This window comes from Stigmatopora nigra, chromosome 6 (assembly GCF_051989575.1).
Source record: "Stigmatopora nigra isolate UIUO_SnigA chromosome 6, RoL_Snig_1.1, whole genome shotgun sequence".
Classification (NCBI taxonomy): domain Eukaryota; kingdom Metazoa; phylum Chordata; class Actinopteri; order Syngnathiformes; family Syngnathidae; genus Stigmatopora; species Stigmatopora nigra.
Window position 1 is genome coordinate 6,999,798 of NC_135513.1, and position 11,995 is coordinate 7,011,792.

The following is an 11,995-nucleotide window of genomic DNA, read 5'->3' on the forward strand; positions in this document are numbered from 1 at the left end:
GACAAAGTGTATTTCCAAGGGGATTAGTAGTTCAAAGGGGAAAATGAAGTTCAGAAGGGATAGCCATTTTAGTGACATTTTCTTTTTGACATTTTTGACACATGTTGAGATTCGCATCATTACTGCTTCTCATGAATAGGATTAGCCTGCCAATATATCCAAATTTTCGGCCAATACATTTTCAGTAGCCAGAGAATATGAAGGTCTTGATTGGAAGCACTTTCTACACGCTGGGAAAGTAATGAAAAAATATTTTTGCCATTGTTTGTGAGCATTTGATTTTGTTTGTGGAATATATATGAGGTAGAAAACAACAATTAAAATGGAGGCAACGTTGTAAATCTGCTCAAGAGCTTATACCAAATCTGCTTCATGCAGTTTATATACTTTTTTTGGTCAAAAGTAGTATATGAAAAGTATTTCATATTTCCACATATTCTTTACAGATCGAACTGCATATTACATAAATAATTACAGACTATAGCATTACAATGATTTTGATACAACTGAAACATCACCAGTTCTCATTGTTGATCTGATCCCCGAAGCCTGGCGTGTCGATGACCGTCAGCTTCATCCTCACACCTTTCTCCTCAATATCTGCATGGAGGAAACATGCATGAGGGATCAATTGAAAACTGAATGGTCTGCAGATGTGAATAGTTGTTTTGTCTTTATGTATGCTTTGATTTTTTCAAGCGACTGATCCAAATTGCGCCACGACCCTGGCTGAGTGTCAGCCTGGAACAGAAACAGGCCCATCGCTAGAAAATGGTTGGAATGATGGAGTTTAAGTGACGGCAAGATAAGAGCAATAACCCACCGTGACTGATGGACTTGATCTCCACAGTCTTTGGGATCCTGTCTTCGGTGTTAGGCTCAACTGACTTACGGCTCACCTTCGATTTAAACAGTGTGTTCATCAGAGTGGACTTTCCCAAGCCACTTTGACCTGTTGATATTTAGCACACACAAACAAACAGAAGAAAGTGATTTAAAGTTTGAGGAAGCCACATTTAAAAGCTTGACTTATCTCTTAGTTTTCATAGTGATGTCATGCTCAATTAGTGAATACATATGCACACAAATCAAGCTCTCTTTGTCTCGCATTATGAATGACAAAGAATATACGGTACTAATATTTGCTGCAAAACTTTGCAATAGTAATCAAGTTGCTCCAAATTAATTTATGAGGAACTTCAATAGATCATTTCCTACAGCCCACTTTACGCCATTTTTCGGTACCCTTGTGCCCAGTAAAAGGTGTAATTTAACAAGACTGAATTTATTATCTAAGCCCAGGTTTCATTTGCTCTCGAGGTGATAAAGCAAGTTGATACATGCCAGCTTCAAAACTGTGAGTTGGCCTGCAGCAATGATTTAAAATTTATCACATCTGCACTGACGTTCATAGTAAAACATTGCACCTCAAACTGCGTACAATTGACTTTGACTGCACTTGAAATGAAAGAAATATGCTTGTCATTCAGCAGGAATGTGTTTGCCTTGTGGTTGTACGAAATATAAAATTTGTGCTCAATTTTAGGCTTCAGTTTAAAATTGTACATGTAAATAAATGCACATTGTAAGTACATTGTAAAAAGTGATACTGTCTCTTCTGTGAAGAGACTGTGTGTTAGTTATTAATCCCTTAAGTTCATCCAAATAAAAAAAAAAAACATCTTTAGTCCACATTTTGGAATTTGGCAGCCAAACCCCCCAAATATTCACAATGGGTACTTCGTGATTGTTTTTATTGAAATGAGTGGTGAATCAATAATTGGTGTAAACACATACAAAGAATTATGGCTTTTGGGTTTATAGGAAACATCTGTGGCTGTTTCAAAGAATTTAAAAAAAAAAGCACTATTATGGCCTGAACGGTAATCCATTTATCTGAAAGTAAGTGTGGCGTTTGTTATGTCCACGTGTTTTGTGGAGTCTGCAGAAGACTTAAAGTCATTTTGAATTATTTTTACGATAAAGGTATGCTCTTGCCAACACAAGTAAGACTAAGGAACAAGGTTGGGGAACTCTATGAGTTATGGACAGAGGCTGTTAATGCATAAAATGATGACCCAAAAATGTGGTGAGGTGAAAGCAGCGTCAAGTAAACACTTAGTTTTTACTCAACCACAAAAACCATCAACACAGCACTTCCTGATCATTTGATACAGAGATAAAAGCATGCAAATGAAAGAGAACATGGCAGCAAAAGGAAACGTGAATACTAATAAATAAATGTTTTTAGTCTTGTATTAATGTAAGGCAGGCAGATCTTAGACTCACTCACCCACGACCATGATGTTGAGCTCAAAACCTTGCTTCATGGCCTTTCTCCTCATCTGTTCCAGGATGGCATCAATGCCAACATAACTGAAGTCGCTGCCATGGTGGGCCTTGTCCCCTTTACCATGGGGCGGGTTGGGATGGTGTGGCTTAGTATAGTCGGACATGCTGCTGTGGCTCAGACTGATTTCTGACCCTAAAAGAAGGTTAAAGACAAAATGGACTTGTTGAGTGATTGGATTCCATTCCAGAAACTGTCATCACCCATTTAGTACATGATTAAAGACATGAAAGACCATTTCAGTTTAGTGTTATTTCCTTGAAATCTTACTCTTACCAACTCCTTTTTTTACTCAGCTGTACAGCAAATTACCACTAAGCAGATAAACCATGGAGACATGACACCCAACATCTTAGAGTAGTTACTCTACACCTCGACCAAAGCTTCATCGAAATTGCAGATGTGCTTCCTTGAAGACTTATGGAGATTCAATAGGTGGACGATGCAACCTACAAATCACATCTTACCTCTTCTGAGAAGGAGCTGTGACATACAACACGTGCCCAGGCACTGATGCAACTGTGCCAACTGAGCTTGAATGTAACTCCCCCTGTGGGAGGAGCCTGTGTAATTGTAGGAAAAGCTGTTTTCTCAATTTAAATTGTGGACATGGTGTATAAAGAAGTGTATTGATACACGTGCTGTATAGATTGCATATGCAGTACCGTTATTAAAAACGTGTGCTCTGAAATGTATGGCATAAAACCACACCCCTCACTCTCTTTTGCCAACTCTGCCCCTTTGATACAGACTTCTGAGAGTTCCCCAATCAGTAGTTAAGTGTGGCTGCTAAAACGTTAAAAGTTATAGTTACTTGTAGTTGTAAGCCTTCAATCATCCAATCCAGTGATGGCTACCACACGAGTCAAAAGAAATATCAGCATAAGTTGTTCGGCATTGGGCAGCGAACATTTGGGAAATATGATACGGGCAGCCTTCCCACAAATGCATGCTTCTTCCAAATGGGGCATCGTCGAAAATGGAAGAAAAAAAAACGTCTTTCCAAGAAGCTTTATCAAAAACATTGTGCTGCTGTGCAATTCCACATGACTACAAACCAAAAGCAAGAATAATAAACATTTCATTAAAAAGAATTGTTGTCTATAAGCAATACTAACACGTTTCAGGTCTGCAGTCAAGCAACCCGCAGATTTTTGCTTCTAAGAATAGAACAAAGGTGTCAGGGACAAGTGCATACGTAACAACAATCCAATTCAAGCTAAGGTTACATGCAGAGAAACCAAGCAAGACCCACTTTGTTTGAATTCTTGTTTTCTAAAAGTTAAGACTATTTTCACTCTGGAGGGAACCACAAGGAACTGGCCATTTGCACCATCTCTCCGCTGCCTCATGCATGATCATGTATTTGGGAAGTTTCAATACTGCAGGGGGGTCTTGTGAGTCACGTCCTAATTAGAGCGTTCTACAGTGCTACAAAGACGGCGTTAAAGACCTTGGCCAAATGTGCAGCCTTTGTGGATGAGTAATTGTGCCACAGACCGAAAGAGATGTAAAGTGTGACTCATACTACCACTATAATGCACAACATGCAAATTTAAACACAACACTACCAGTCTGCTGACTCTAATCCAGCAAAAAAATACATGTACGTACAGCTATAACAACAACAAAATTTTAGAAAAATATATGCCTAGATTTAAATTCAACAAATGCAGCACAACGGATGACACTATATTTAGGGTTATTCTACATCCCTTGCCTATGTTGTTTTCATTGTGGATGAATGATTCCTCTGTGTATTGGGGAGAACGTGCAACTTGAATTGAGGCTTAGGCAAAGTGGAGGCAATTATGAATGGTTCAGAATATATCTACAACTAAATTGTTTCTGCTAGAAGGAAAATGCCAGTTCATTAACATCATATTTTGCGTCATGTAGGGCATGATTTTGTGGCTTACATGACCCAAAATGTGTCGGTCACAATATTGGATGGTCATTATGAGGCTTTATATTCTAAATGATGAAAAACAATCACTAGTCCTATAAAAGGTTAACACTTTTTTTTTTTTTAATGTAATTGTTAACCTTAAAAATAGTTACTATTTAGGACATACAGCAACATTAAATGTTAGTTTTTTATTTTTCCAATTGCCATATTCAGATGCTGATTTCCCCTCCCAAAAATATCACATTAGTATTCCTAGCACAAGTTTGAAAAATAAAATAACTAGAATCGTATTGAAGTTTTTTTAATTATTATTATTTTTTAGCTAAGGTCAATTTCTTTATAATGGTACCAGTTTAACCCTCGCACATAATACTCTTATTTCCTTTCTTGTCTACTGTTTAATCAACACTTAACCGCTCAATAAAGCACTGACATTTTTGAGCCATTGACAACATTCCATCATTCAATTCCTGTAATAAAAACAATGTCAGCTAAAAAGCATATGTTCAGACTACGACAGTGTTCATCTAAAGAAAAAAAAAACATCACATCAGATGATTTTTGTCTTCACCTTGTGACCGTAAAGAGGATTATCCAAGGCTCAATAGCTTTGATGGCTGTAGACGAGTTCAAGATTTAATTTTTGCAAGAGTGGACAGATCCCATCAAAGACAATTTCCACTTTCTCATCCACAATGATATGAACCTCGAGTCAGCCACACGTGGACATTCATACCCGGTCACACGTTATTAAAAAGATAAAAATAGTGGACTAATATATTATACCACTTATCTATAGCCCAGATGTTAGTTGCGTGCAAAAATTGTTCTCATAGGAAAAGCAGCAGAAGAGAAAAACAGGTAAAATAGACAACACATCATTAACCCTAATGATGCAACAGCCCTAAATTGTGGTATTCTGGTCCATGACTCGTAAAAAAATAAAATTGGGGTGACCCCACTTTGCGATTTTTCGATTATCGCAGCCATGTCTGGTCTACATTAACCGCGATATTCTAGGGATTATTCTATAATGTTCAGAAATACAATAAAGTTCTTTTACTTCCATTTCGATGCGTGATATACAATAATTCCAATAATCTAAGATGGCTGTGGCTGTTCAGTACTTGCATGTAAAGTCCCTATATTTAATATATACTTATCTGGCTAAAAAAAATGTTACTCATTATTAGCCACAGAGCGAATAAAACTGAATACGATGATGTTCACGAATTTAAATAGCTCTGTCACTAAGACGAATGTTTACTGCGGTGTGGCTTGATGCGACTGCCGTGACATAAGGCTGCATAAATAACTTTAAATCCCTTGTTCCCACACGGACATATAGATCACTGCACAATATAAGAATAAGAAATGAATCACCAGATGTAGGGATACGACTGTTTGACAGCATATATGAATGTTTCAAAGGCAAATGGCGATGCTTTTCTCTGGGTTGCAAATAATATAGTGAAATGCTATGCTTTTCTCCTTTTGAAAATCTCCCTGCAGGTTCAGGTTATCTGCTTTACTACGCAAATGACTACTGACAGCCTTTAAACACTGTCTGCACTTGGATACGTCTGTTATTTAGAAAAAGAAAACATGGCTCTCGTGAGAGGAAACCCTTGGATTTTTGCCCTGGTTCACCTTGAATGAATTCCCCCCTTTCCTGTAGGTGTTCATGTACTGTATTTATCTTGGTTCGCCCTCAGCTCAACTCTTTATTTAACAATATTGGTGCATCCGTGGAATGATAAAAAGAGGGTACGATTATTCCACTTTCTGCCTGCTGAGGAAAGAGATGGATGGTCCAAAGAAATGGGTTTTTGTTATTTTGAAATAACAGCAGGAATGAAATATGAACAGCTCAACACATGGGTATTTTTTTTGCAGGCACTGTGGACAATAAATGAAAATATTTCACAAAACATACTTGGCTGCAGCAACTAAAAAGACCCAAGTACTGACACCAAGGCAGTCATAAACCAGTCAAACATCTTTACATTTTCCAGTCAGTCACTTCTTGCATAAAGGGAACTCAAAGGTTTCGGGCAAAGCACAATTGGGAAGGGATCACTCTAAAATCTCATGGTAATTGGCTTGTAATTTTTTTTAATAAGGGGATTTTATGTTTATTTGCATTCTCTTACGATACACTAAAGGACATACATTACGTAACATTTTTTCGAGTGTAAATTCAACAAAAAATACGGAGTGGCGCAGCAATTGTGCGCTTATTGAGGCTGATGCATTCTATATAGGAAAAGACAATGTTACGTGTACCCATCTTCGTGCTTTCGGATCCAAAGAACATGGCTACAAATCCTAATGTCTTTCCCAACACCACGTGATGAGCGGAAAGACTAGAAGGGGGCCTGTCAATGAAGGCCACAGCTGCCACAAACAGACATCAGCACTTTAGAAAAGCTCTAAAGAATGCTCCTGGATCTTTTCATCTTTCAGATATACACTGGCCGCAAAAGAGTTTTAAGCTCTGACGGGTTAACATGGTAAAAAGCAGATGGTGTGAGCTGGTGTTGGAACACCTTTCTCACTGAAAGCACACAAATAAGACCTGTTTAACTGGGAAAAGGTCGATGCAGGGGTCCATGTAATACGGAACATTAAAAATAAAAAAATAAAAATTAACACTGAAGGACAGGCTCTGTAGTTGATGATATATACACAGTTTTCATGTTTTGATGTCAAAATAAGTCTTTTTTTAAATGTACACCTTTTCACAAGTCTGATATCTTGCAAATCAGGCCAAAACAAAGTTAAATGTGTAAAAAAAAAACCTAGTAGTAACAATACAGAGGCAAACAATAACAAATAAATGATACTAATTTCTTAAAGTATATTTTGTCTTTGGGCTTACACATTAAGTCATGTTTTCGTTAAATGAAGGCAGAGGGGTCATTCAAAACTAATTTGACAGTAGAATATAATTACTGTGACTCTGTTCAATATATTCTTGTCTTTAGGCAAGCGCAGCTGTGTATTTTTCATATTGATGGATTACATTAGATTAGTGCTTTTTGGCGGCACTCACTCTGGCATATATCCAAAAATGTCTCCGATTTACCGAGGAAACACTCTGATCCGCACATATCAGATTCCATGTGTTTATTTCTATTCCCAATACTATGACGCATACCCAAGTTGTTCAACTTGGAAGAAAAAAAATCCCACTTGAATCAAGTAGTCAATATTCATCCTCTGAAAATAATTGTTTCTTTCAAAACAACATTGATCTTAAAAAAATGACATAAATAACATTGTTTCTTTCAATCCATTTAAGCAACCCCCGAGAGAATGACGAAGCAAGGACAACACCGTGGGGAGGCCTCAACGGTGGAGGCTTTCTGACAACAGCTCATATGTGAAACACATGGAGGGGGAAGTCAGAGGGTACAGCTCGAAGGGGAACTATTAAATGACAAACAGCTCAGACTTAGTGCAGAAATATTGCACAGTAAATCACAGAGTAAAGTACAAAAGAGGCAGAGAGCGTCTTTCTTCATCAAAATGTAACTTATGCATGAATGGATCTCAATTCCAAATAAGTCCATGTGTGATAAATTGCAATTATGCGGCATCTGGTTGCAATATTTTGCAACACTGCAAGAAATTCATGATGGAAAATCTAAAGTCAAATACTGTTGGTGTCATGCACTTTTTCCAAGAAAAAAAGGACATGAAGCACTATCATGTTAAAAAATAATAATAATAAATGGCTTACCCGCCTACTCAATACACTGCAGGCCTACAGTACATAGTGTAAGTTGAAAAGGAGTTGATAGAAGTAGGAGTTCATTTCATTACGTTTCGGTAGACATTTTACGTAACACCTCAATTTAATTGGAATTTCTCAGAATCGTTGCCTGTAGCTGTAATAAAAAAACATCTCAAATGACCAATTTCCACCAAATATCGTAGTATTGCAATCCAAGTGTGATTAAAAACAGATGAAGAAACTGTTGCGTCTCTTGACACAGATTGCCTGTATTAATTAACTTTTCATAGAGGGGAAGGGGGGGTTCTGAAATTTCTGCATTCCAGTGCCCTCTCAAAGGGATCAAGCGTCGAAGTGCTCCAGCACTCTACAGGCTGAATGCTGTGTCCTTATTCCATCTACAGACTAACTGCTCACTAACAAGTCTTTGGCATGTAGCAAATGACTATTTAACAGCGGGGATCTTTATTCATTTGACTTTTTTTTTATCCGTTACCGAGTATGAACTTTTTCCACTAACAATAATGTTAGCAGCCCAAGTGTTGCCAAATTGGCGAGATGTTCACTATATTTAGAAATCTATGATAAAATTTGTTTAACAAACACAATCATGTTTTGCTCATTTTTAGCGGTAGTATCATACAATGCTGCTGCAATATTACTATATATATATGAGGATACTGAGAGCAAAAAAACAACCACTGAAAAAAATATGTTTACATTATTGCTCCATAAACCTAAAGAACAGGCATCACTAATTTTAAAATGTATATTTATTGTGTTTAAATCCATAAATGCCTCCTTTAGTTATATGTTGCAAGAACAGAGAAGATGAGGGGCAACAAATAAAAACTTTCTGGAGGAGTGGATAATCTGCATCATAGTATTGTAGGCTACAGGAGCAACAGAGTGCACAATAAGAATGGGAATTATTATAAGATGTGCAATATGTTGATTATTACTATGTTTTATTACACCGAGATGCTTTGTATTTGTACAAGGTCTTACTTAGAACAAACGAGTTAATATCATACTGGTTCCAAGATAATCTAATAATGTGTGACTTTGTTTGAACTCATCCAATTAGCACAATCTGAATAGTGGCTCATTAGTGGCTGTTGAGCCAGACTGCATGGAGTCTTTGATGCAAAGGGAGGGGATATCTTAATATCTTATATTAAGATATCTTCCTTTTTTTAAATCAATGTACTGTATAATGCACAGCTTTCTGTTATGTATAGTCAACTGTGTGAGTTGTTCAAACTGTGACACAGTTTGAATAGAGACAGCTTTTCCAAAAGTTTGCAAACAACATCAGGTAACAATTTTTAACTATGTGTGATAACTATGCATTTCCATCACTTCAGAAATCAAATGCAGTTGACAACAGCTCAACTAAATCCTTAAGAAGTAACATTGTCCCTCCAAACGAAGCACATTGATTATCCATGCATGCGCAAGACACAATGGGAGAGAGGAACAAGGAGGGGGTGGGTAGATGGGGTGGAGATAGTGTGGGGGAGCCCTGGTAGTGATGAACTCCTCAAACAACTCTTTTTACAAGCACAATGGGATGCTTTGCAAGATTCTTGTACAGATCTTCGACTTAACAAAAACTCAACCACAGTACACACCTGACATTTCCACTTGGACACCTCAAACAATCAATCAATTAGTGACTCCACTCCACGTTTGTTTTTTCTTCCCACCCATCAAAAGAACTCAATCTTGAAAGACAAAAAGCACACGGACAGACATGAACGGCATCAACTTACCCAACCCTCTTCTTATTCTCCTTCCTGCTCTTCCTCTCTCTCCCACTCTCTCCTCAATCACAAGCTTCAACTGGTGAAGCTCACAGTTGCTGCTTCTAACACCGCCCCCTCCTACAGAGTCATGTGACAGCCATTCCAAGTGGTGGCCGGGAAAGTTCTCCAAATGCTACACGGCCACACCCCTCATTCAGAGAAAGTGAATGGGGAACATTGTAGATGTCTGGCTCAAACCACGTGTGTCCTTTACATTAATCACAAGACAGGAAAACAAGTCTGTGAGCGTTTACATCGGAGTTGATTACTTCTCCACTAAGCTTTTTGTGTGCATCCATATGTACTTTGCTTTAAATATGTTGTCATGTCTATTTTTGCATATTTTTTCATTTGATCTGGAAATACCCAGAGAAAACCCACGCAAGCCCATGGAGAACATGCAAACTCCACACAATTGTTCTTAAATAAAGACAGAATTAGTTTCATTTAAAGCAATAGTTTCACCATAGTATCTGAATTTTGTCATTGGATTAAATATTTTGTTTTGATGAGGTGAATATTTGATGAAAAAAATAGATTTAACATAGTCGGATTATTCTTGAGAAACAGTACTCTCACTTGAGTGCAATTTGTGGGCACTCCACCCAAATGACACAGCACGCCGACCAACAAAAATGCTATTGAAAGTTCACTTTGTGTCCAGAAATAATGTGGAGCTCTCTCACATAAATACTTTTGGCTTGTTTTTTTGTGTTTAATTAAAGATTAAATACAGATTATAGATTAGAAGCATAGATATTAGATCATTTTGACCATTGGGCTAAGTACTTTTTCCATTAGCACTCAAACAATTGAAAGCACTTTTCATAACGTTCAGCACAAATGCTTCCTTCCTGTAAGGGTTGCACTTAATCTTGTTCACACTTGGCTGTGGTTTCCATGTTCCTCAATGCTTCAATGTGCATCGACACAGCACATTGATGTCACTCCCAATCCATAACAATGTACACTCAAATTATGCATATATATAATAAGCATTTTCACGTAATTCTCAAAATATTTCTGGACACTTCGATCTATGCCCACCATGACAGTCAACATTTGAATTTTCCTGCAAGAGGGAACCTTTTGAGTTGCAAAATTAAAACGATACATTCCCACAGTTAAAGGGGAATATTTTCCATTGAAACTATGAGGAAACAATTATTAGTATGTGTTAGAAGATGCTATTTCTCTTCAGTATGAAAGTCATGACCATTCGTTTGACCTTACTATTTCTTTGTGGGAACGAAAGATCAAATGTCAGAGATGTTTTATTACTCGCAGAAAGAGCCTGAAAAGCATAGCAGTGAAATAATTTATAGCAAGTAAATTGAATTTAAATTCAAGCAGGGTGGTTAACCTCTCAAGGAGCAAAATCACTCGCAAATGGCGAGGAGCAATGAATCTCCATTTTCTTTTGCAAATGTCAAGCAGGAGTCAAATGCTTTGAAAATGCAGTCATCGAATCTCTGCTTGCTCTGCAAAATAAGAAGTATTGGTTTTCAGAGACTGATGTGCATTTTGATGCCATGAGGCCCCAAAGTAGAGTCCCATGATTGGCTGCTAGACGCGGACCAATCAGAGCACAGCGCACATGGAGAAGATTAACACGAGTGATCTCGATGACTCGGTCACTGAGCGACATGGTAACACTTCCTGTATGACAGGTCGGGGGCTGGGTGAAAAAGGGAAAAGTAGGCGGAACCGCTGAGAAAGGCTGGAAGGGTGAGAAGCAGATATAGAGGAAAGAGGGGGACCATCTGGCTTGCCGTGCATGTCTCCAGGGAAGATAGCAGCGTCTGTCAGATACTTCCTGTTTTTTTTTTTTGTTGCTTTTTTTTTGCTGAGGCTGTAGTGGTCCCCTGTGGTGTAAATGGACACAGCATGTGTGAGTGTGAATGGTTGATCTCTCAAGGCTTCAACACTTTTCAGTTTCCTGCTATTCCTGTACACTTGAGTACAATTTACTTGGTAGAATGGTCAATCCTGTCTCTGACTTGTGATTCCATTCATTCATGCCAGTTCAGTTATGTAACTACTGTGGCATGATAACACAAAAGTGCTTCAAAGTGGAACTTACCAATTAGTTTTGAGAATTTCTACCTCATTGCTGTCCTGTGTATGAAAACAGCCATGTAAGTTAGGCCTGAACAATGTCTCGTTTGACATCACGATGTGTGCAATAC

At 37.9% G+C, this 11,995-nt stretch overlaps 1 protein-coding gene across 9 annotated transcripts in view; it reads right to left on the reverse strand.

Moving 5' to 3' along the window:
• Positions 1-11,995, reverse strand: part of septin9b (septin 9b) — a 48,067-nt gene that overhangs the window by 6,704 nt on the left and 29,368 nt on the right. For 5 of the 9 annotated variants that reach the window (XM_077718305.1, XM_077718306.1, XM_077718307.1 and 2 more), the window contains 3 exons: positions 2,294-2,485; positions 824-952; positions 519-600 (listed from right to left, as the gene is read on the reverse strand). In XM_077718305.1, coding sequence (XP_077574431.1) covers positions 519-600; positions 824-952; positions 2,294-2,485 — 403 coding nt within the window. Of the gene's footprint in view, positions 1-518; positions 601-823; positions 953-2,293; positions 2,486-2,620; positions 2,771-2,817; positions 2,912-9,632; positions 9,655-9,773; positions 9,907-11,995 lie in introns of those variants that run through there. The other 4 variants (XM_077718311.1, XM_077718310.1, XM_077718309.1 and 1 more) reach the window with 4 other exon arrangements.